This window comes from Eucyclogobius newberryi, unplaced genomic scaffold, assembly GCF_026437365.1.
Source record: "Eucyclogobius newberryi isolate DKJ021-1_F unplaced genomic scaffold, fEucNew1.0.hap1 SCAF_17, whole genome shotgun sequence".
NCBI classification, from domain to species: domain Eukaryota; kingdom Metazoa; phylum Chordata; class Actinopteri; order Gobiiformes; family Gobiidae; genus Eucyclogobius; species Eucyclogobius newberryi.
Genome location: NW_027315801.1, coordinates 34,465,120 through 34,492,371, shown reverse-complemented (window position 1 = coordinate 34,492,371; position 27,252 = coordinate 34,465,120). Strand labels below are relative to the sequence as shown.

Here is a 27,252-nt window from a genome sequence, read left to right as displayed (position 1 = left end):
ACTGACTTAACCATGTGCAATAATGTCACATTCATGTGCATATAACTGATGTAAATAGAGTGTTTATTTTACCATTATTATTAGTATTATCTTGTCTTACGATAGCTGTTTTTATTCTATTTTATCTTTATTTTTCCCCTCCATTCCTTATTAAGAAATGAGATGTTTTGTCTATAGTAGTTTTTGTTTATAAGAGTTTTGTTTATAAGAGTTCTATAAGTTATCTGTCCTTTCCCTCTGTATCTACTGCGTTGCAACACTGAAATTTCCCCATGTGTGGACAATAAAGGAATATCTTATCTTATCTTATAAACCAGAGAAACAAGCGAGACAGAATGACATGCATACGTTTGACCGTATATTTTCTTGATTTTATATTATTTGAATATCATGTAATTCCTTGTGAATTATTGACTGATACATTCATTAATGTCGTTAATGGAAAATGTCCCATAAAAGAAAGTGTATCAAGTTTAACCTTGAATTGAAAGAGTCGTGACAAAAAGTTTGGCCTAAAGCGAAGGATTCAGCAGAAGTCTGTGGATCGTCATGAGGTAAATTGCGTGTGTCAAACACTGACACTGATCCTGACTCGAGGCCTTTGTAATTATGAAGGTGTTATGCTTTCCTACAAAAATATGATCAACGTTTTAAGAAACTATGAGATATACGTTTAGCTCCAGTGGAAGTGTAATATTAGTATTTCTAAACCTAAGACTACAGCCCGAAGGGATATACTGCTAATCTATCCTATGTAATCCTATATATATATACTGTATATATATATATACTGTATATATATATACTGTATATATATATATATATATATATATATATTTATATATATATACATACATATTACTGTGGTGGTAGAGTTTTGTTACAAAGTATAGGCAACACATGCTCTTTTTTTTATTTTTTTATTTTTTGCTTTGTATTGCACAACAAAAGCTGAATTTTGAACATTCTTATTTGACAGTGATGATACATTGCAACGATGTACTGAATATTTGAGTGACACAAAGGCATAATAAATCCACAATGTACTGACAAACTGTACATCTCTTTAAGAACATTTAATGTGGAGCAAAACATTGTCAGATGTTGTTTCCGCTCTAGCTCAAGATGGACTCTTTTCACAAACACAAGACCCAGTTTCAACCCGTTCAGAAGGTGGTGTCTCCTGCTGTTGCACAACCTGAGACCGAATGACATCCATCACTACAGCTGCTGTGTGGCGGCTGGCGGGGGCGTGTGTGGGGGCGTGGCCTGGAGACTTCCCCAAAAAATCCTGAACCTTACATCTCTTTAGTCCAGAAAGAGAGTTTGGAGAAGCATCCCCCCTCGTCTCTCCTCCCTAGAGACTATTTCTACTACTACTTCTACTTCTATTCTACTAAGAACAGACTTTGACTCACTTGAAAAGCCTTTGTGCAGGTAAGACTTCCACACGTGCCCATTAAACTGGATTTGGTGACGACATCTGCCACATTTTGCTTGAAGAACGGAGTGAGATGTGTTACACGTGGACGTACAAGCCAATGGAGTCTTGCACAATACTTGTCGGGGACTAATTAAGGAAAACAATGGAATTATTACTGGACGTTGCGAGGACCCCTTCAAAGATGCTGCTCAAAATATTGGCCTTTCTGATTTTGCAAGGTAGGTGGAGGAACATTGAGAGGACGTCTGCAAATGCAAACGCTGTGATAACGTCTTGTCTTTTACCCCGGAAAGGTGTTTGGGCGTCGCACAGCAGTGTCCTCCCGGAGGTCAAAGCCGGGGTGATCCCAATCAACTGGCCCGTCGGACTTGGGGGCTCTGAAGATTCTGGGACGTCCCGGGTAACGAACAGAAAGCCCAGAGTCAAACGCTGCACTTGCTATTCGTACATGGACCGTGAATGTGTTTACTACTGTCACCTCGACATCATCTGGGTCAACACGCCAGAGTAAGTGACACTACCGTGTTTCAACTTTGACCTGCTGCATGAGCCGAGTGAGAGGTCATCAGGTTATAGTGCTTTTTGTTGTTGCCAATTAGAGCTTTTGACAAACCCGCACTTTGGTAAATGAAGTGGTGGGACTTTGGTGTGAAATAAATCCGTCATATTCACGCCCTGGAATGATCTCCCCGAGGCGTGAGCGACTGTCAGGGCTCAAGTAACAACAGGCCCGATGCAAAACACATACACCGAGCCTCAGAGATCACACGGTGACCCCGAGAGAGCAGAGGTCACCTTAAAGCGGGTCCGGTGTGACGAGGAGGAGCAGACTGGACACTTATGAGGGAAATGTAAGACACATCATCGATCAAATATGATGTGTTTTAAAGGAGCCGTATGAAGCCACGGTGACCGAAAATGTGACGATGAAGCGGATTTGTGTGATATATCGAGGATTTCTTTACTCGATACGAGTTTGAAATATATATTATAGCTCCAAGCGAACTACAATGCAATTATCAGGGCAAAACACGTTGCCTACACGTTCAAGTCTAAATGGTGGGACGGGCATAAATGTAGTGAAATATAGACTTCATACTGTATTACCTGGTTATTTGTATTATTTTTGACATGATAATCCAGATATGATGACCATAATGGCTTTTTTTTTTACAAAGAGCCAGAGAAATAAATTAACTGTCAAACATCATTAATGTATTGATACCGTGGCATTTGAATACAGCCATTTACATTTAAATACCTTTATACCCCAGAGTTCTATCTTAACTACAGATTGCTTATATTTTATCTTTATGTATTAGTATCTCATAATATTTGGCTTTATTTTACGATTTACTTCACTTTACTTTTCTTCACTACTACTACTACTATTACTACTACTAGTACTACTATAAAGTAAGTAAGTAAGTAAGTAAGTAAATTTTATTTATATAGCACCTTTCACAGACAAAGGTCACAAAGTGCTTCACAAAACACAGAATAAAACAATAAAAACACAAAAAACTTACAGTGAACAAAACATATACAACAATATACAGTAAAATCAGTCCGTAAAACAAGTGCATTTAAAAGGCTTCTATTATTACTATAATAGTAATAATAACAACAACAATAATATAATAATAAATTTTATTGGCATTGCACTTTACATGACATCTCAAAGTGTTAAAACTGGTAGATTTAAAGCCGCATTTGTAATTTTGTGCATTTGCCAGTGACTTGAAGTGATTGTCGTGACATTTGCACCATATACTACATTTCCCCCCAAAATCCACAACCAAGAGAAGAAAATAATCTATACTAATATATAATCTATTCTCAAGAGATGATCTGGTAAAAGAAGAAAGTTTATATTGTGCATTTGTGAACCCCACAGTTACTGGGGTTGGCCACATTGACAGTGAGATAAAGATATATGTTATGTTATATGTATTTTATGTTCAGTGTCTTATGCTCTTATGGTCTGACACTTTCCAAATTCATTTTCGTAGACATTTCTGGTTTGATTGACAGCCTTGGCATAAGCATTACAATCACTGGCAGAGCAGAGTTTGGGCTTTGTCAGTTTTCTCGTGGCAAAACTGATGCTAGTTATTGCAGGTAAACGAAATGTCTCGTAACGGCAAGTTCAGAAAACATTCATTTTCCACTGTGCGTGTGTAATGAAGGAAATAAATGAAATGTAACGTAACTCATTGAGACGAGATGATATATAGTCTCAGTGGTTTAGACTGGGTTTTAGAATTGTCTAAAACCCAGTCTAAACCACTGAGACTATATTTATTTTTTGCCATTATACAACTTCCTATTTCTATTTGAGTTTGTCTCTTTTACTAAAATAGCTCTGTAATATCTGCAGTGTTTCATTGGTGAGCTGCAACAAGTACAAGCTCGTGGCAAGAAATGTGTCCAGAATACGTATGTGTTAATTGCATATCACCTTGTAAAATGTTGGAATTTCCATTTTCCCAACAGACAGATTAAATCAGGCTGAGATACTGATAAACGCACTGGGCCGTGAGCAAAATCCTCCTTTTTCAGGTGCTAAAAAGGGATCGAACTTTTTCACATTGGCCCCTTTAATTGTTTTCCACCTGAAGTCCACCTGAAGTCCACCTGAAGTCCACCTGAAGTCCACCTGAAGTCCACCTGAAGTCCACCTGAAGTCCACCTGAAGTCCACCTGAAGTCCACCTGAAGTCCACCTGAAGTCCACCTGAAGTCCACCTGAAGTCCACCTGAAGTCCACCTGAGTGACCCGACCTCTGAGAAATCATAACTGTTTTTGAATTGTCAGTCCGCAAAGGTCAAAGACATTATTTTCATTGACACAGTGAGATCAACGAAGCACTGCTGCCAGTGACTGAATGAAGCCGTGACACATTTTTGCTCCGTCTCCAGGGGAATATAAGAGTTACAAAAAGGTCAAGAGCGTAACTTACACACCTAAGACTGAATACTATTATTTATTTCCAAATTATTTAATATTTCATATGTAAAGTAGTTTAAAACATGACGTGTAGGTGTGAAACGGCCGTGGTATAGAACATTTACATGCACCAAATCAAAATAGACATTGTGTAGTTTACTAAATAGTAGTTTGGCACGTTATCTTGAAAGCAATTGAACACTAAAAACTAATTATTTATTTGTATCCACTGTTTTCTATGTGAACAACAGTCGTGGGACGTGAGAACCTATAACTGCAGGAGGCACACTAATGTCCAGAAAGACCTAAACTATTCTTGGTGTTGCAACGCTTTCACCTCTAAATGTATTCTTCATATACACATTATAACGTCATGACTCACATTATGTAATATACTGCAATATAATGTAATAATAAGCTCAATTCTCACACCGATTCGAGCGCAAACATCAAAACAAGCCGTTATTCACTCAGCAACTGATTTACACTGACAAAGTTAAACCCAGTTATTACAGTTTTATCTACGAGACATAGAAATACTTGTGTGTGTACATATATCACTTTTACTACTCACCCCAGCCTCTTCACTGGCACGCTGCCCCCAAGCGCTGGCACGAGCTTGTTTTCCAGCCTGTGTTTGTCGTTTGAAATCCTAGCCACAACTGCATCGTGTGGCCCCCGACAAATAATGGCACTAAAGCTTCTCCACACTCAGTCGTATATCTTCTCTTTGTTTTCCCCTCAGACGAACAGTTCCATATGGGATGTCGAGTTACCAGGCCCCGCAGCGGATCCGGAGGGAAACGGTTGCATCTCCACGCTGCCTGTGCGTCGCGGCGGATGCAAAGCAGCAGTGCAGAGACTTCTGCCAGTCAAGGTCAGGTTTAAACTTTATTTAACACAAAGACGTCCGTTATTGTCCATTGTATCCAATATTTATCCAGAATGCTCTTGATTCATGTCTTTTGTGCATGAAAAGCTGGATGAATAATAAAAACGTCGCAGTGTAGTGAAAGAAAGCAGCACAAATGGTTTGACACCGGCTCTTAAACTTTCAGTGTTCGGGGATCGAGGAGGAACAAGTTTAGTGTTGGCATAAAAGATTTGATTATTATCTGTATTCTTTGCATTGGTAAATTCACAACATTATGTCCTTTACCTTGTGAGGCCCTAGAACATTTACAATGGTCCGTCATATTTAAGTTTTAAGGTTTTTAATTCACCGTAAGCGACTTTTGACCGGTTGTTAGAATAAAAACACGTCCCTCTGAGGCTCTTATTTCGTATTCACTGTCGCGTCGTGAAGCTGGACCCGGTCTCGGTGCATAAAGTCAGATAAATGTAAGTTCCATTAAGACAAACGTGTCAGAGGAACTTGTAACTGGCTTAACTCTAAAACACAAATGGCATTACATCACTTTTACAGGCACATTTTCATGACAACATGAGCTTTTTAATGCAATTGTGAACTCATGCACTTTGCCCATGTTAATGTGCATCCAAATGGTCCTGATCAGTCAATTATTCACTCATTATTCAAGTAAACCTTTGTCTAAGATTGTCCTGGAGAAAACAAACTTCAACTGGGACAAACACCACATCATAATTGTTTCCTGAACCTGGACTAGACAAGGATTAAACGGGAAAGTCCAAACCAAAAGTACATCGAGATTAAACTGGGCAATCCTGGACCAAATCAAGACAAATTTGAATCCAGTCTAAACTGTTCAAACAAGAGGAGACGGTTTTCTGTGAAGATGTCGTTCTTAAACCATAGAAAATGTCATCCCTTTACCCTTTACACTTAAGCCCCACTTTAGCCCCACTTTAGCCCCACTTTAGCCCCACTTTAGCCCCACTTTAGACCCACTTTAGCCCCACTTTAGCCCCACTTTAGCCCCACTTTAGCCCCACTTTAGCCCCACTTTAGCCCCACTTTAGCCCCACTTTAGCCCCACTTTAGCCCCACTTTAGCCCCACTTTAGCCCCACTTTAGACCCACTTTAGCCCCACTTTAGCCCCACTTTAGCCCCACTTTAGCCCCACTTTAGCCCCACTTTAGCCCCACTTTAGACCCACTTTAAACCCACTTTAGCCCCACTTTAGCCCCACTTTAGCCCCACTTTAGCCCCACTTTAGCCCCACTTTAGACCCACTTTAGACCCACTTTAGACCCACATGGCACTAAACTTCTTTGCTATTCTCCCCGCAGGCCGGCCCTTCAGCTCCGGCGTGTCCACAGGGGCCCGGGGGGGAGAGTGACAGGGGCCCGGAGGGGAGAGTGACAGCTTGAAGCCGTCAGAGAGTCTTGGTCATGGGTCGCTGCAGCCCACACTGTCCCTTTTGGCTTCACCCGTTCTGCGTTTGGGCCCCTCACTCCTGGTTCTTGCCCAGTCGAGGGAGGAACCCTGGAGACTGACATTCCACAGCATCATCGCTTCAGGAGCACGTTCCATTCGGCCGCTTCAATAGATCCTCTCGTCGGTAAATGTGATGTGGCTCTCTGGAGGTTTCTTTGTTCTACCTTAAGAGCCCCGTGTGGATTACTCTCATGGGCTCATTAAAACAGCTTAATGGACTAACGCCTGGAGGACTTCAGAAGAACATGCCTGTTTTTGGAACCTGCACACATCTGGGACTGATGCTGATGGACTTTCACCTCTGAAGCCTCTGGACCTGTGAAGCCTCTGGACCTGTGAAGCCTCTGGACCTGTGAAGCCTCTGGACCTGTGAAGCCTCTGGACCTGTGAAGCCTCTGGACCTGTGGATCGCAGTGTTGACTATAAAGTCTAATGGGTAGACAATTTCACATGGGTGTTAGGAGCATTTTTTTTTTTCATTGATAAGCCAAAAACATGAATATGAACAGAAAAATACAATTCTTATAATATGGAAAGCTTTCATTTTGGTTCACTATTTTACTTTTATGGCATTTGTCTTCGGAAATTCAGTCTTTGGCACATATAATGTGAATTCTATGAACTGGAACTCAGTTAAACTGGAACATAGAAAGCTAACCATATATATTTAAACTGTTATAATGTAAAGGCTTCAAGCTTCTTAGATTATATCTTGCTGAACTATCTCGTTTCTTCTGCTGTTGGATCCGTGCTTAAGCACACAGCAGCTTCACTCTGCTGCAAACATGTGACAAATGATCAAATGATAATAAGATTAGCCACAGCTCAGGGCTGTGTATGTAAAAGTTATATAAGTCAAAGTTATATGATCATTTTCTGTTTGGTTGGATTGGCTAAAATGACAAATTTACAAAGCTTCTTTTTTTCGAGTCCCATTGTGTCTAATAACATGATTATATTATGGTCTATGCTCCACTAGTGCTCTAAGTGAATAAGTGCTTGTTAGTGGTCACTAAACACTGAGTGTATTCTTTATAGGAGGGGGTCTGCCCACTGACTATGTCCATTTATTTATAACAACCTGACGATTATAGTAACCCAGAATGCATCAGGCTCTTGATTTCTGGACAATATAAAATCACAAACATGCCTTCATTAACAAACTTGTACATAGTATTTTAACTACACATTTACACTATTGTATTTGTTACTTTTGTAATCCCATTTTCAACAGATTTACTTTAGCTGCTGTAAATAGTTTGGAGATCAAAATACATTATATAAGTTCTCAAAATATATGACTGTTGCACAGTTTTGATGCTTTAATATTGTTTATATTTGTATTATAATAAAGTACATAACCCATTTCTATAGTTTGTTACTTTATGGTTGCATTAAATCTTGATATATGATTGTTACAGTTTATATGGTCACACTTCACTGTGTTTCACATCTGTCATTACTTTAATGAACGCGGCCATTTCATGCGTTTAAAACAACTTCCCTTTGGCAGAGACGTAGCTCCACAACAGGGAGGTTAGGCAACTGCTTGGGGCCCCCTGACTTTTAAGGGCCCCCAGAGAAGAACAGTCCTCACAGGCTATTATCAGCTCATTACAGTGGATAATACAAAACGTTTTTAAGCAAAGAAAAAGTAAAGTAATTCATTTGTCATTTGTCGGACCTGTCATTTTCGATGGCAGGTCCGTCTAGTCTGTTTAGTTTTATACTTTAACCACAAAAGGTGAGTGACATAAATGAGACTTCTTTATTTGACAACAACCAGCACTAACTTTCAACCCTGTGGCATTATGGGAATATGCTCAGAACCATAAGTAAGCTTATACATTTAGCTTTGGGGCCCCAGACACCCGTACCATCCACTGCATTTAGATATATTATCAAAACAATGAAATTCACAATGAACATGGAAATACAACTGATCCGTGTCTCATTCTGATCAGGACTTTACAAGACCCCGAGACAGTGAAAGTAAAGCAGTCTCATGTCTGTGAGCGGGGCACAGCAGAGTGGCCCGGGGCCCGAGGCGGGACAACTCAACGACCGGGGCCCTACAGCTGTTCAGACCCAATACGACACTAATGTAACTTAAGTACAGCATTTGTGAGGTGAAACTTTGATTTATGGAGCCGGTTGTTTACTTATATTTACAAAGCAGTCATAAATATCCTTCGTAAAGTTAAATATATGTGTTTGAAGTTATGGGAGGGACTTGGAGGAGATTATAGACAGTTGGCAACATGATACAAGGTCTATAATATATTGCAGCAAACATTATTATCAAATGATATCCATCTTGGACTGCTATAATGTCACAGTCCTGTGCCTCTTTTTGCAGGTCGTAAGTGGTAAAACTGAGATAAACATGGCCTTCTTTTTCTTAACCTTATTCCCTGATTATTCCTCTGATTTTTAATGTGGCACACGACACCTTCAGATTTTGGGCGTCGATAACTATGCACTTTTAAAATAAATATATTACCAGCCAAGAGCTTTGTTGGACAGGATATATTAGAGAAATATTTTACAGATTTTTTGTAATACTCCAATTAACTTTAACTTTAATAATTACTTGGCAATTTTCTCTATCACATATTCCTGATCTTGACTCAAAAAATATACTAGGGGATATTTATTTTGACTTCATTTGGCTGCTTGTTTCTTCTTACCATCAGTTTAAGCCCTGGTTGCGCCTACAAAGGTGAGGATATATTTAAAGCGCTATCCCAGAAATATGCTCTTGTCTCTTGGGAGCAAACATCAGACTATGAAGAGCCATTAAAACCCTAATACCACCTATCAACCTGGAATGTCCACTAAGTCTTCCCCAAATAATCCTTGCCCTGGGCCTCAGCGTGAACCTGGAACAGGCCGCACCAATAACACAAGAAGAGCCGCAGTCTGTTCCCACAGAGCACCCTGGGAACGGGACGTCCCACTCCGTGAAGCAGGGTGAGGCTCCACATGGGACACGCCCACTTCTCCTTCATTATGGCACAGGTCCACGTTTAATTATCCTGCAGATAAAGACAAATTAACAAAAACATTTAAAAGATAATTATTGCCTTTGTCTGATTTAATATTTGAATGTTTTATTGGAAGGTTATAACGACAAATGTTCAGAATAAAGGTTCAGGCTTTATTCCATTTCTGTTGGCATGTTCTCAGAAAAAAACATGCCTAAACGACACAGTTTCTTCATTTAAGATTAGGCTTAAACCTTTCCTCTTTGAAATATCTTACGGTCAGGCCAGTCAGGACGTCAACATTATTTCATATTTCTCTTGAAGTGTGTTCGTTGCTGTTCACATCTTTTCTCTCTCTCTTCCACTTCCTTCGAGGAGTGGTTCTGTTTCAACCAGACCCCACCTGTGGATCCGGATGCTTCTCAACTGCCTGGAGAAATGCTCTCTACTCCAGATGAACAGTTCCTCATCTGCTTTCTCCTCCTTAGTGGTTCCAGCTCCACAGTCTGTCTGCAAATAGAAGTGTGTCTGCTTTCCCGTCCAAAGGAGTTGGATCTCTCCTTCATTGTGGAACTCATCGAGGTTTCTACTTTATCCCAAAGAGGTTTCATAGTTTTTTCCTGGCCGTAAAGGAGGGTCTAAGTAGGTCTAAGTAGGTCTAAGTAGTACAGTAGGCAAAGTCTGCCTTTAGTTCTTTATCTATTCAAACTAGGATTAAGTGTCGCTCATTCCATAGCAAGTTTGAGATTGGGCAGCAACAAGCCACAGGTTAAACGCAGACAGATCAGGGGCACAGCTGGGGTTCTGATCCTGCAGAAGTAATCAAGGATCCTCAAGGACCAAAACAGTCTTTAGGCCCCATATTCAATTAGAAACCATGAAAAAAGAGTGAATGAAACAAGGCATGCTGCGTGTGCAGGTGCAGCTGAACCGCACCGCAAAGTCAAAGTGGTTCAACTTCTTACAGAAATGTCTAAATAATGTTTGCATAAATGCAGCAAAAAAGGTGAATAGTTTGCAGCCTGTAGTGTTTCCTCGAGGCTGGATCTGTGCTGCAGAAGGGCTGTGTGCAGGGGCGGAGCAAGGGTATTTAGGGACTGTTGGGGGCCCTCATAATAAACTGAGTAACTAGTTGCTAATAATATTGCATCTAAAGTGCACCAGAATACAGAAAATTAAATTAGTTTTGTTGAAAACTTCTTGATTGAGGACCTCCAGATCCCATTTGTGATGATTGCAATATTTACAAAATGAAATTCATTAAAAAAATAATAATAATAATGTCTGAGGTTGTATAACTGACATCAAAGTCCTTCATATTTTTCACAAATTCAAAGTGGGTTGAAGAACAGAACAGAAGAAATTAACAGGTATTGTCCCAGAAGAAGTTCTCAAGAGAGTGATACATTTTACCCAGGATGCACTGGGAGCACATCACAGGAAGAGCAAGGAATGTCCAATCAAGACGTTTCACATCCGTGCAACAGACAAAAGTGAGTTGAGAACCCAGATGACTACTTAGACACTTGAATGCTCCTCAGAATCAATTTATTCCATGTGGTCTTCTAAAATAAAATGTAGAAATAAAAGTCAACATCTAAAGCACAAGAACCACAGTGTAGATTAAGAATTATTACAAAACTGCCATTTTAATTGAAGTTCTTCACGGGTTCGGACTTGTGTTTCTTCCTTGTTCTCCAAACGTTTGTTCGTGACCTCGTGTCTTCAAGATCAAAGCAGCAGACGCTTCACGGTGGCGAGACGCTCTAAATGTGTTTGACCTTTTGTGCAGATGCAGTGAACCCTTTTCCTTCAGCCATGACATGACCAACTTCAGAAGCAGCGAGGCAGTTACTCACCGCTTTATGAAGGTAAAACGCTCTTTGGGAACTTCAGAATGGATTTTCAGTTTCAACTGGACACAGCGCACTAAGTGAAAGCAGAGAAGAGCTGTTAAAACGCACGGTTGACTCAAGAAGACGAACAAAAGTGCTGCCCAGCGGTCGAGCGGGACATCACATGTGTGCGAGGCTCCAAGTGCAGCTGGCCGCAGTGTCGTGAGTTCGAATCCCGACTCCGGTAAGTTACTGCATGTCCTCCTTTCTCTCTCATACCCCAGGCTCTAGTGAAGGTGAGGGGTCAGTCCAATGTTCCCGGAGACCTGGGTCAGGGTTAGGGTTACATGCTGCTATGTTTTATGCACAATTATTAGGGATGTGGAACCTGAACCAGCAGCCAGTAGTAGAGTAGTTCCCCCGTCCATAGAAAAGGGGGAACATAGGTACCAGGGAACATAGGTACCGGGGAACATAGGTACCGGGGAACATAGGTGTATTGGGGAACATATGTGTACCGGGGAACATAGGTGTACCGGGGAACATAGGTGTACCGGGGAACATAGGTGTATTGGGGAACATAGATAGGTGTACCGGGGAACATAGGTGTATTGGGGAACATAGGTGTACCGGGGAACATAGATAGGTGTACCGGGGAACATAGGTGTATTGGGGAACATAGGTGTACCGGGGAACATAGGTACCGGGAACATAGGTACCGGGGAACATAGGTGTATTGGGGAACATAGGTACCGGGGAACATAGGTGTACCGGGGAACATAGGTGTATTGGGGAACATAGGTGTACCGGGGAACATAGGTTTACCGGGGATAATAGGTGTACCGGGGAACATAGGTGTATTGGGGAACATAGGTGTATTGGGGAACATAGGTGTACCGGGGAACATAGGTGTACCGGGGAACATAGGTGTATTGGGGAACATAGGTGTATTGGGGAACATAGGTGTACCGGGGATAATAGGTGTACCGGGGAACATAGGTGTATTGGGGACATAGGTGTACCGGAGAACATAGGTACCGGGAACATAGGTACCGGGGAACATAGGTACCGGGGAACATAGGTACGGGAACATAGGTACCGGAGAACATAGGTACCGGAGAACATAGGTACGGGAACATAGGTACCGGAGAACATAGGTACCGGAGAACATAGGTACGGGAACATAGGTACCGGAGAACATAGGTACGCAGCCCAAAGTTGCTAGCGTTAGCTTCTTACCTAAGCCTAGTCGAGATCATCATCACAGGCAAAAGGTTGAATTATTCTGTCCGTTTGTTGTTTAATGTGACCTTGACTTGTGCGGTGATTATTATGTTATCCATAAATATGTGTGTGTCAGATGAATATCACCCATATTTATTACAGATATCCATTTGTATCTGAGTTTTCCCGACGAGTAGTGGTCTCAGTGTTCAAATCGCTTCGTGATTTAGTGCATTTGATAGTCTGCTAAATAGTGCAGGATGAATTGAACGAGAGGTTAGGGACCTGGGGGGACATTCGGACACAGCCACTGCGATGGTAAAAAATAAGGTATGGTGTTGAATATGAATGTTCTTGTTTATGTTTTAGTTTTATTCTTTTTTGTTCAGCAATCAGCACCATACATGAAAACTATTTCACTATTTCACGTTAGCCATTCCAGTTTGATGTTACACCATTTCAGCACTTAAATGAAGACATATTTGACTCATGCCAGGTCAATGCTCTCTGACTTTATAAATATCCAGTAGAAGTGAAACCGTCCTTGGTGCTTAGTGCGTCTTATCTTAACATTTTCAAAAGCAGCCTGTAAACTCACGTGCTGCTAATGAGCATGTAAACTCTTTCTTTATTATACTTTCCTACGTCTGTGTGTTCTTTTTCTAATGATTGCATCTGGACCACCCTAACTGCCCTGTTTGACCTCTGGGATTAAGGTCCCCGGTTTGCTCGGCCTAATCTGATTCAGTCTTTGCGTATCGCCGCGCCCATCTCTGCACTGACACTGAGCAGGCCAGAAGCACGCGCAGTGAAATAGACAGAAGCGTACCATCCTGCGCATGCAATGTTCATTTACTGAAGAACCCATGAACCACATCTCATTCCAAACAACGGACCAAAAAAATGTCACTCTCCAAGCCAGACATTTGTATTTACATTATTTAAGTTGAGTTTAAATTCACATGTTTCACTGTTGTGTTTAAACATGCATACATTATTTACACCAAATAGAAACACCTTGGCATATATTCAAGATTACTGTATTTTCGGGATTATAAATCGCACCTTTTTACATCAGAAGTGACACAGGTTGTAATTAGTAATAAGTAACAAGTGCAGTAATGTATGTACTAGTACAATCGGGACTAGTCAAAACTATTCAAAACAACGTTAAAGCTGCGTTCACACTGTCGCAAACACTGCATCAAAATTTGGACAAAACCGAGGCAAATCCTGGAACTAAACCTGGACCGGAGCAGGACTAAACCAGGACTAGAACAGGACCAGGACGATGTATGAGGTATAAAACGCAGCTTTCTCGTCAGCGCACGACTGTAAACTGAACTCTGTGTTGATGCATGTACTTTTGCCGTGCGGTGCCTGTTGTCTGGTGTTGAAGAACAGACGAGGAAGAAGAACTAAATGGATTTAGTGATTTGGGGTAAAACTGATGCTTTGCTAAACTTGTTAGCATGTTCTTTATGCTATAGTTCTTAATATGTTACGTTAACATACCAGACACTTACCACAGTTCTGTCTGTGTGTCATGTAGCTGAAGGTGTTAGCGTTAGCATACGTCATGTAGCTGAAGGTGTTAGCGTTAGCATACGTCATGTAGCTGAAGGTGTTGCGACTTATACTCCAGTGCGACTTATATATGTTTTTTTCTTCTCTATTATGCATTTTGTGGCTGGAGCGATTACAGATCATCATCCTCCTCCTCCTCCTCCTCCTCCTCCTCCTCCTCCTCCTCCTCCTCCTCCTCCTCCTCCTCCTTCTCCTTCTTCTTCTTCATCTTCTTCTTCTTCTTCTTCTTCTTCTTCTTCTTCTTCTTCTTCTTCTTCTTCTTCTTCTTCTTCTTCTTCTTCTTCTTCTTCTTCTTCTTCTTCTTCTTCCTCTTCTTCTTCTTCTTCCTCTTCTTCTTCTTCTTCTTCTTCTTCTTCTTCTTCTTCTTCTTCTTCTTCTTCTTCTTCTTCTTCTTCTTCTTCTTCTTCTTCTTCTTCTTCTTCTTCTTCTTCTTCTTCTTCTTCTTCTTCTTCTTCTTCTTCTTCTTCCACGCCCACAGCCAGTACATCTCATCATTCTCTGCAGCAACTCTGGTCCCCATGTCCCCTTCGGTCTCATTGCCCTCACCCAGAGCCTTCTCTTACTCCTCTGCCAGCTTGTCTGCTTTACCCCCATCACTCCAGAAAGATCATGGACTCGCCTACATTCCTGACAATCACTCTCCACGGTGTATATGTCGGTGTATATGTCGGTGTATATGTCGGTGTATATATGTCGTGTATATGTCGGTGTATATATGTCGTGTATATGTCGGTGTATATATGTCGGTGTATATGTCGTGTATATGTCGTGTATATGTCGCGTATATGTCGGTGTATATATGTCGTGTATATGTCGTGTATATGTCGCGTATATGTCGGTGTATATATGTCGTGTATATGTCGTGTATATGTCGTGTATATGTCGGTGTATATAAGTCGTGTATATGTCGTGTATATGTCGCGTATATGTCGGTGTATATATGTTGTGTATATGTCGTGTATATGTCGGTGTATATGTCGTGTATATGTCGTGTATATGTTGTATATATGTCATGTATATGTCGTGTATATGTCGTGTATATGTCGGTGTATATGTCGTGTATATGTCGTGTATATGTCGTGTATATGTTGCGTATATGTCGGTGTATATGTCGTGTATATGTTGTGTATATGTCGGTGTATATGTCGTGTATATGTTGTGTATATGTCGGTGTATATATGTCGTGTATATGTCGTGTATATGTCGCGTATATGTCGGTGTATATGTCGTGTATATGTCGGTGTATATATGTCGTGTATATGTCGTGTATATGTCGCGTATATGTCGGTGTATATATGTCGTGTATATGTCGTGTATATGTCGGTGTATATATGTTGTGTATATGTCGTGTATATGTCGCGTATATGTCGGTGTATATATGTCGTGTATATGTCGGTGTATATGTTGTGTATATGTCGGTGTATATATATGTCGTGTATATGTCGTGTATATGTCGTGTATATGTCGGTGTATATAAGTCGTGTATATGTCGTGTATATGTCGCGTATATGTCGGTGTATATATGTTGTGTATATGTCGTGTATATGTCGGTGTATATGTCGTGTATATGTCGTGTATATGTTGTGTATATGTTGTGTATATGTCGTGTATATGTCGTGTATATGTCGGTGTATATGTCGTGTATATGTCATGTATATGTCGTGTATATGTTGTGTATATGTCGGTGTATATGTCGTGTATATGTCGTGTATATGTTGTGTATATGTTGTGTATATGTCGTGTATATGTCGTGTATATGTCGGTGTATATGTCGTGTATATGTCATGTATATGTCGTGTATATGTTGTGTATATGTCGCGTATATGTCGGTGTATATGTCGTGTATATGTCGGTGTATATATGTCGTGTATATGCCGTGTATATGTCGTGTATATGTCGTGTATATGTCGTGTACATGTCGGTGTATATATGTCGTGTATATGCCGTGTATATGTCGTGTATATGTCGTGTATATGTCGTGTATATGTCGCGTATATGTCGGTGTATATATGTCGTGTATATGTCGGTGTATATATGTCGTGTATATGTCGTGTATATGTCGTGTATATGTCGGTGTATATATGTCGTGTATATGTCGTGTATATGTTGTGTATATGTTGTGTATATGTTGTGTATATGTCGTGTATATGTCGTGTATATGTCGTGTATATGTTGTGTATATGTTGTGTATATGTTGTGTATATGTTGTGTATATGTCGTGTATATGTCGTGTATATGTCGTGTATATGTCGTGTATATGTCGGTGTATATGTCGGTGTATATATGTCGTATATATGTCGAGTATATGTCGGTGTATATATGTCGTGTATATGTCGGTGTATATGTTGTGTATATATGTTGTGTATATGTCGGTGTATATATGTCGTGTATAAGTCGAGTATATGTCGGTGTATATATGTTGTGTATATGTCGGTGTATATGTCGGTGTATATATGTCGTATATATGTCGAGTATATGTCGGTGTATATATGTTGTGTATATGTCGGTGTATATATGTCGTGTATAAGTCGTGTATATGTCGTGTATATGTCGCGTATATGTCGGTGTATATATGTCGTGTATATGTCGTGTATATGTCGGTGTATATGTCGTGTATATGTCGTGTATATGTCGTGTATATGTTGTGTATATGTTGTGTATATGTCGTGTATATGTCGTGTATATGTCGTGTATATGTCGTGTATATGTCGGTGTATATGTCGTGTATATGTCGGTGTATATGTCGTGTATATGTCGTGTATATGTCGGTGTATATGTTGTGTATATGTCGGTGTATATGTTGTGTTAATGTTGTGTATATGTCGGTGTATATATGTCGTGTATATGTCGGTGTACATGTCGGTGTACATGTCGGTGTATATATGTCGGTGTGTATATGTGGGTGTATACATCGGTGTATATGTGGGTGTATACATCGGTGTATATGTGGGTGTATATGTGTATATGTGGGTGTATACATCGGTGTATACGTCGGTGTATATGTGTATATGTGGGTGTATACATCGGTGTATACGTCGGTGTATATGTGTATATGTCGGTGTATATGTGTATATGTGTATATATGGGTGTATACATCGGTGTATATGTGGGTGTATACATCGGTGTATATGTCGGTGTATACATCGGTGTATATGTGGGTGTATATGTGTATATGTGGGTGTATATGTGGGTGTATACATCGGTGTATACGTCGGTGTATATGTGTATATGTGGGTGTATATGTGTATATGTGGGTGTATATGTGGGTGTATATGTGTATATGTGGGTGTATATGTGGGTGTATACATCAGTGTATATGTCGGTGTATATGTGTATATGTGGGTGTATATGTGTATATGTGGGTGTACATGTCGGTGTATATGTCGGTGTAAATGTGGGTGTATATGTGTATATGTGGGTGTATACATCGGTGTATATGTCGGTGTAAATGTGGGTGTATATGTGTATATGTGGGTGTATATGTGGGTGTATACATCGGTGTATATGTGGGTGTATATGTGTATATGTGGGTGTATATGTGGGTGTATACATCGGTGTATACGTCGGTGTATATGTGTATATGTGGGTGTATACATCGGTGTATATGTCGGTGTATATGTGTATATGTGGGTGTATATGTGTATATGTGGGTGTATATGTGTATATGTGGGTGTACATGTCGGTGTATATGTCGGTGTAAATGTGGGTGTATATGTGTATATGTGGGTGTATATGTGGGTGTATACATCGGTGTATATGTCGGTGTATATGTGTATATGTGGGTGTATATGTGTATATGTGGGTGTACATGTCGGTGTATATGTCGGTGTAAATGTGGGTGTATATGTGTATATGTGGGTGTATATGTGTATATGTGGGTGTATATGTGGGTGTATATGTGTATATGTGGGTGTATATGTGGGTGTATACATCGGTGTATATGTCGGTGTATATGTGTATATGTGGGTGTACATGTCGGTGTATATGTCGGTGTAAATGTGGGTGTATATGTGTATATGTGGGTGTATATGTGTATATGTGGGTGTATATGTGGGTGTATATGTGTATATGTGGGTGTATATGTGGGTGTATACATCGGTGTAAATGTGGGTGTATATGTGTATATGTGGGTGTATATGTGTATATGTGGGTGTATATGTGTATATGTGGGTGTATATGTGGGTGTATATGTGTATATGTGGGTGTATATGTGGGTGTATATGTGTATATGTGGGTGTATATGTGGGTGTATATGTGTATATGTGGGTGTATATGTGGGTGTATACATCGGTGTAAATGTGGGTGTATATGTGTATATGTGGGTGTATATGTGGGTGTATATGTGTATATGTGGGTGTATATGTGGGTGTATATGTGTATATGTGGGTGTATATGTGGGTGTATACATCGGTGTAAATGTGGGTGTATATGTGTATATGTGGGTGTATATGTGGGTGTATACATCGGTGTATATGTGGGTGTATATGTGTATATGTGGGTGTATATGTGGGTGTATACATCGGTGTATATGTGGGTGTATATGTGTATATGTGGGTGTATACATCGGTGTATATGTGGGTGTATATGTGTATATGTGGGTGTATATGTGGGTGTATACATCGGTGTATATGTGGGTGTATATGTGTATATGTGGGTGTATATGTGGGTGTATACATCGGTGTAAATGTGGGTGTATATGTGTATATGTGGGTGTATATGTGGGTGTATACATCGGTGTATATGTGGGTGTATATGTGTATATGTGGGTGTATATGTGGGTGTATACATCGGTGTATATGTGGGTGTATATGTGTATATGTGGGTGTATATGTGGGTGTATACATCGGTGTATATGTGGGTGTATATGTGTATATGTGGGTGTATATGTGGGTGTATACATCGGTGTATATGTCACCACATTCCGCGGCTCGGTTTTGCTTTAATCAATCCGGCCGGTCAGTCAGGTCTTATTTCCTTCTGAAAAATGCACAGGTCTTTGTTGGATATATATTCTTCTTATCTTGGTCATCAGAATTGCATTACTCTCTGCAACTGAAGCGTAGCCGGACTGGACCAGACGGCACCGCTCAGACTATTTCAAAGTCTTAGGTTCACGTCTCTGGGTCTTGGGTCCTGATGTATGTCTCTTCTTTGAACTCTCAATCTACTTCAATTGACTTTGCAACAACCATGAAGCGTGCTCTTTGTCCCCGATCATGAGGGTCTCTTCAGTTTACATTTAGGCAAGGCAAGGCAAGTTTATTTGTAGAGCACATTTCATACACAAGGCAATTCAAAGTGCTTCACAGCAGGAAAAATGCATTCAAATCACAAAGAAATTACAGAAATACAATAAAATTAACTAAATTAAAAATTATCAATCCAACTGATTTTCTAAACTAATAAAATCACAAACAAAAGAGAAGAGTGCAAAGAAAAAATCCTTTCAGTCGTATGCACAGCTGAACAAAACTGTTTTTAGCTTAGATTTGAACATTGTCAGAGTAGAAGCCTGTCTCACATCTTCAGGAAGACTGTTCCAGATTTTAGCTGCATAAAACTCAAACGCAGATTCCCCATGTTTTGTCCTGACTCTGGCACCAGCAGGAGGCCGGTCCCTGAGGTCCTCAGAGTCCGAGATGGTTCATATGGCACTAACATGTCCAAGATGTACTTTGGTGCTAGGCCATGGAGAGACTTGTACACAAGCAGAGCTGCTTTAAAGTCTCTTCTCTGAGCCACAGGAGCCAGTGCAGAGACCTGAGAACAGGACTAATGTGATCATACTTCCTGGTTCTAGTCAGGACCCGAGCAGCAGCGTTCTGGATGTACTGCAGCTGTTTTACAACTCGTTTGGAGAGGCCAGTGAGCAGGCCGTTACAGTAGTCTAATCTACTGGAGACAAACGCGTGGATAAGTCTCTCTAAATCTGGTTTTGACACTATATTTTTGATTTTGGCAATGTTTTTTAGATGGTAAAAAGCTGCTGATGTTATTGATTTGACGTGGCTATTAAAGTTCAAGTCTGAGTCCATTATTACCCCCAGATTTCTAATTTGGTTTGTAGGTTTTAGAGTGAGACTCTGGAGGTGACCGCTAACACTTTCTCTTTGTTTCTGTGGGCCAAAAACGATTATTTCAGTCTTGTCTGAGTTCAGCTGGAGAAAGTTGTTTTGCATCCACACATTTACAGGGGCCAAATGCTTTACTTTACAATGACATGTTCCCACGTAACTACATACAGTATATGGGGCTGTTTGGACTGCTTCCGAAACCTGTCATTATTCAAGTTTTCATCCAATTCAATGTTGAAAGTGACAAACAAAACCTCAGCACTGTGGTCTCAGTAGAACACAGTGGTTTGAGAAGCAGAGCAGCAGAAACCAGGGGATGGACTGACCATGTGCTGTGTGTGTGAGGAAACTGTGGCTCACGATAATCCGGCCACAATGGAACAGTTTACGGTGTTTTAAGTTAAACTGCACAGACACGGTTAAGCCCATAAAGATCTAATCTGTGAACTTCACAACACCAGTGACCGAGGGGAGAAGAAATGTGAATTATTACGGATTTTTGTTGAAACTGTGGTTTATTTGATTTTCCAGAGTTTACGCTGGAACATTCACCACCAAAAAATAGGATTTAACCAGAAAACTAAACATGGACTAGATCATTTCTACACCAGTGCTAGAACAGAACCAAATAAAGTCCACAGCAAGACTAAAACAGGCTTTAGATCCAATACATATGGAATATTGCATCGCCACAATTCCTCTTTTTCATTTTGCTTCTGATCGAGCGAGAGAGAGAGAGAAGAGGATACGAGTGACACTAGAGGAGCGCTACTTTAATAAACACAGTGTAAAATAGAAATGAAGAGAAGTTTGTTATCTTAAGTTCAGGAGCAGGACCACGCCCCTTCCTGCAGGACCACGCCCCTTCCTGCGGCTACACTACTTAATACAGCTGTGTTTGTGATTTCCGTGCCCCTCCCTCCCACCCTCTTTTAAACCGTTCTAATTATTCTAATTTATCTCCAGGATGGGGGTATCGAGGCCCCGGAGGCTTCAGCCGTCATGGCAAGAAGCCCCAAAACGGCATCAACTTCGTACATTCGTGTTGATGTTTCTCGCCGGCCAATGAACACCTCGCATCGTACCTGGGGGCGTGGTCCTCGCTAGTGAAACTGGACATTTAGCGGGTTTTTAGCATCTTTTTCAGACGCTCTTGGATGAGTTTGGCTGCTGAACCTCCAAATAACACAATCCTACACATTCATCAGGTCGGTGATGTGTCTTGCCCAAGGACACAATGACTAGAGGCGATAATGTCGGGGATTAAACTGCCAATCTTATGGGTGAGTGTCTGTGAACCAACAAAATCAAAACTTTATTTCAAAGCAGTTTTATTCTACACAGACAAACACATATTAAACATAATTTCAGGAGGTAATACCAGCCAGAGAGTAAAAGTCCCTGACACTAAATATAAAGTAAGATCTTAGAGTACAATGAGGTGCAGTAGAAGACTTACACTTCATAAATGAGAGTTATGGACTTGACTTGTTATTCATGTCCGTGCACCACATGCTGCAGGCATTAAGTCACTGATTGTTGTGTAGTGGTTGTATTTTGTAAACCACATGAAAACCCGTCTAGTTTATTTGCTTTTTTGTTTTATTTTATCCACGAGTGTCCAAGATCGTAGAAAGAAAAGTAAAATGTTGGAGTTTTGCCCGTGTAGAATTCCAGACTATAGCAATTACCATGAACACAAACAATATGGAGCCATGTCCTTTTTCATCATCCTCACCACTTTAAGTGAAAACACGATGTCAAAATCTAACCTTGAATCACCTGAGAGCCAAACCACCATTTGTTTTCTCAGCATAAAACTTTCTATTTAACTTTTTGCAGATGCCACAGAAATGTCCACCACAAACTGTAGAAGGGGAGGCGTTGTGTAAGCGTTGTATATGGTCATTGTCTTAGTCCCATTGGCAGAAGGGACAGATAATGCATTTACTTTAGAAGCAACTGTAACTGAAGATTACATGAAGTCACAAAAACGATGGCATGTTTACAGCGGGAGAAAGGATGTGAAGTGACAGGAGGACATGTGACAGGTGGACATGTGCAGGAGGACATGTGACAGGTGGACATGTGCAGGAGGACATGTGACAGGTGGACATGTGCAGCAGGACATGTGGGGAACAGGAGGACATGTGGGGAACAGGAGGACATGTGCAGGAGGACATGTGACAGGAGGACATGTGACAGGAAGACATGTGACAGGTGGACATGTGCAGGAGGACATGTGGGGAACAGGAGGACATGTGGGGAACAGGAGGACATGTGCAGGAGGACATGTGACAGGAGGACATGTGACAGGAAGACATGTGACAGGTGGACATGTGCAGGAGGACATGTGGGGAACAGGAGGACATGTGGGGAACAGGAGGACATGTGACAGGAGGACATGTGACAGGAGGACATGTGACAGGTGGACATGTGCAGCAGGACATGTGGGGAACAGGAGGACATGTGGGGAACAGGAGGACATGTGCAGGAGGACATGTGACAGGAGGACATGTGACAGGAAGACATGTGACAGGTGGACATGTGCAGGAGGACATGTGGGGAACAGGAGGACATGTGGGGAACAGGAGGACATGTGACAGGAGGACATGTGACAGGAGGACATGTGACAGGTGGACATGTGCAGGAGGACATGTGACAGGTGGACATGTGCAGGAGGACATGTGACAGGTGGACATGTGCAGCAGGACATGTGGGGAACAGGAGGACATGTGGGGAACAGGAGGACATGTGCAGGAGGACATGTGACAGGAGGACATGTGACAGGAAGACATGTGACAGGTGGACATGTGCAGGAGGACATGTGGGGAACAGGAGGACATGTGGGGAACAGGAGGACATGTGACAGGAGGACATGTGACAGGAGGACATGTGACAGGTGGACATGTGCAGCAGGACATGTGGGGAACAGGAGGACATGTGGGGAACAGGAGGACATGTGCAGGAGGACATGTGACAGGAGGACATGTGACAGGAAGACATGTGACAGGTGGACATGTGCAGGAGGACATGTGGGGAACAGGAGGACATGTGGGGAACAGGAGGACATGTGACAGGAGGACATGTGACAGGAGGACATGTGACAGGTGGACATGTGCAGCAGGACATGTGGGGAACAGGAGGACATGTGGGGAACAGGAGGACATGTGCAGGAGGACATGTGACAGGAGGACATGTGACAGGAAGACATGTGACAGGTGGACATGTGCAGGAGGACATGTGGGGAACAGGAGGACATGTGGGGAACAGGAGGACATGTGACAGGAGGACATGTGACAGGAGGACATGTGACAGGAGGACATGTGACAGGAAGACATGTGACAGGAGGACATGTGACAGGAAGACATGTGACAGGAGGACATGTGACAGGAAGACATGTGACAGGAGGACATGTGCAGGAGGACATGTGACAGGAGGACATGTGACAGGAGGACATGTGACAGGTGGACATGTGCAGGAGGACATGTGGGGTACAGGAGGACATGTGGGGAACAGGAGGACATGTGGGGAACAGGAGGACATGTGCAGAAGGACATGTGACAGGAGGACATGTGACAGGAGGACATGTGCAGGAGGACATGTGGGGAACAGGAGGACATGTGGGGAACAGGAGGACATGTGACAGGAGGACATGTGCAGGAGGACATGTGGGGAACAGGAGGACATGTGACAGGAGGACATGTGCAGGAGGACATGTGACAGGAGGACATGTGCAGGAGGACATGTGGCGAACAGGAGGACATGTGGGGAACAGGAGGACATGTGACAGGAGGACATGTGCAGGAGGACATGTGACAGGAGGACATGTGACAGGAGGACATGTGGGGAACAGGAGGACATGTGCAGGAGGACATGTGACAGGAGGACATGCGCAGGAGGACATGTGACAGGAGGACATGTGCAGGAGGACATGTGACAGGAGGACATGTGCAGGAGGACATGTGACAGGAGGACATGTGACAGGAGGACATGTGACAGGAGGACATGCGCAGGAGGACATGTGACAGGAGGACATGTGCAGGAGGACATGTGACAGGAGGACATGTGCAGGAGGACATGTGCAGGAGGACATGTGGGTGACAGGAGGACATGTGACAGGAGGACATGTGACAGGAGGACATGTGACAGGAGGACATGTGGGGAACAGGAGGACATGTGCAGGAGGACATGTGGGGAACAGGAGGACATGTGGGGAACAGGAGGACATGTGCAGGAGGACATGTGCAGGAGGACATGTGGGGAACAGGAGGACATGTGCAGGAGGACATGTGGGGAACAGGAGGACATGTGGGTGACAGGAGGACATGTGCAGGAGGACATGTGGGGAACAGGAGGACATGTGGGTGACAGGAGGACATGTGCAGGAGGACATGTGGGGAACAGGAGGACATGTGGGGAACAGGAGGACAAGTGACAGGAGGACATGTGACAGGAGGACATGTGACAGGTGGACATGTGCAGCAGGACATGTGGGGAACAGGAGGACATGTGGGGAACAGGAGGACATGTGCAGGAGGACATGTGACAGGAGGACATGTGACAGGAAGACATGTGACAGGTGGACATGTGCAGGAGGACATGTGGGGAACAGGAGGACATGTGGGGAACAGGAGGACATGTGACAGGAGGACATGTGACAGGAGGACATGTGACAGGTGGACATGTGCAGGAGGACATGTGACAGGTGGACATGTGCAGGAGGACATGTGACAGGTGGACATGTGCAGCAGGACATGTGGGGAACAGGAGGACATGTGGGGAACAGGAGGACATGTGCAGGAGGACATGTGACAGGAGGACATGTGACAGGAAGACATGTGACAGGTGGACATGTGCAGGAGGACATGTGGGGAACAGGAGGACATGTGGGGAACAGGAGGACATGTGACAGGAGGACATGTGACAGGAGGACATGTGACAGGTGGACATGTGGGGAACAGGAGGACATGTGGGGAACAGGAGGACATGTGGGGAACAGGAGGACATGTGCAGGAGGACATGTGACAGGAGGACATGTGACAGGAAGACATGTGACAGGTGGACATGTGCAGGAGGACATGTGGGGAACAGGAGGACATGTGGGGAAAAGGAGGACATGTGACAGGAGGACATGTGACAGGAGGACATGTGACAGGAAGACATGTGACAGGTGGACATGTGCAGGAGGACATGTGACAGGAAGACATGTGACAGGAGGACATGTGACAGGAGGACATGTGACAGGAAGACATGTGACAGGAGGACATGTGACAGGAGGACATGTGACAGGTGGACATGTGCAGGAGGACATGTGGGGAACAGGAGGGCATGTGGGGAACAGGAGGACATGTGGGGAACAGGAGGACATGTGCAGGAGGACATGTGACAGGAGGACATGTGACAGGAGGACATGTGACAGGTGGACATGTGCAGGAGGACATGTGGGGTACAGGAGGACATGTGGGGAACAGGAGGACATGTGGGGAACAGGAGGACATGTGCAAAAGGACATGTGACAGGAGGACATGTGACAGGAGGACATGTGACAGGAGGAATGTGCAGGAGGACATGTGGGGAACAGGAGGACATGTGGGGAACAGGAGGACATGTGACAGGAGGACATGTGCAGGAGGACATGTGGGGAACAGGAGGACATGTGACAGGAGGACATGTGCAGGAGGACATGTGACAGGAGGACATGTGCAGGAGGACATGTGGGGAACAGGAGGACATGTGGGGAACAGGAGGACATGTGACAGGAGGACATGTGCAGGAGGACATGTGACAGGAGGACATGTGACAGGAGGACATGTGGGGAACAGGAGGACATGTGCAGGAGGACATGTGACAGGAGGACATGCGCAGGAGGACATGTGACAGGAGGACATGTGCAGGAGGACATGTGACAGGAGGACATGTGCAGGAGGACATGTGACAGGAGGACATGTGACAGGAGGACATGTGACAGGAGGACATGTGCAGGAGGACATGTGACAGGAGGACATGTGCAGGAGGACATGTGACAGGAGGACATGTGCAGGAGGACATGTGACAGGAGGACATGTGCAGGAGGACATGTGCAGGAGGACAAGTGGGTGACAGGAGGACATGTGACAGGAGGACATGTGGGTGACAGGAGGACATGTGCAGGAGGACATGTGACAGGAGGACATGAGCAGGAGGACATGTGACAGGAGGACATGTGCAGGAGGACATGTGACAGGAGGACATGTGCAGGAGGACATGTGGGTGACAGGAGGACATGTGACAGGAGGACATGTGACAGGAGGACATGCGCAGGAGGACACGTGACAGGAGGACATGTGACAGGAGGACATGCGCAGGAGGACATGTGACAGGAGGACATGTGCAGGAGGACATGTGACAGGAGGACATGTGCAGGAGGACATGTGCAGGAGGACATGTGGGTGACAGGAGGACATGTGACAGGAGGACATGTGACAGGAGGACATGTGACAGGAGGACATGTGGGGAACAGGAGGACATGTGCAGGAGGACATGTGCAGGAGGACATGCGCAGGAGGACATGTGACAGGAGGACATGTGACAGGAGGACATGTGACAGGAAGACATGTGACAGGAGGACATGTGACAGGAAGACATGTGACAGGAGGACATGTGACAGGAAGACATGTGACAGGAGGACATGTGACAGGAGGACATGTGACAGGAAGACATGTGACAGGAGGACATGTGACAGGAAGACATGTGACAGGAGGACATGTGACAGGAAGACATGTGACAGGAGGACATGTGACAGGAAGACAT

General features: G+C 43.1%; 1 protein-coding gene across 1 annotated transcript; it reads left to right on the top strand.

Annotated features, from left to right (window-relative positions):
* Nucleotides 1–1,330: 1,330 nt before the first annotated feature.
* Nucleotides 1,331–8,118, top strand: LOC140362498 (endothelin-3-like). The gene is made up of 4 exons (XM_072448589.1): nt 1,331–1,662; nt 1,738–1,951; nt 5,139–5,270; nt 6,606–8,118. The coding sequence occupies exons 1-4, from the start codon at nt 1,587–1,589 to the stop codon at nt 6,676–6,678; spliced, it is 495 nt and encodes a 164-aa protein (XP_072304690.1). The 5' UTR covers nt 1,331–1,586; the 3' UTR covers nt 6,679–8,118.
* The last annotated feature ends 19,134 nt before the right edge of the window (nt 8,119–27,252 follow it).

Excerpts from the sequence above, each read along its gene's own strand:
- LOC140362498 (XM_072448589.1), top strand. The coding sequence starts at position 1,587 with ATGGAATTATTACTGGACGTTGCGAGGACCCCTTCAAAGATGCTGCTC. Across the intron at positions 1,663-1,737 it reads GGCCTTTCTGATTTTGCAAG|GTGTTTGGGCGTCGCACAGC; the intron begins GTAGGTGGAGGA and ends TACCCCGGAAAG. Across the intron at positions 1,952-5,138 it reads ATCTGGGTCAACACGCCAGA|ACGAACAGTTCCATATGGGA; the intron begins GTAAGTGACACT and ends TTTTCCCCTCAG.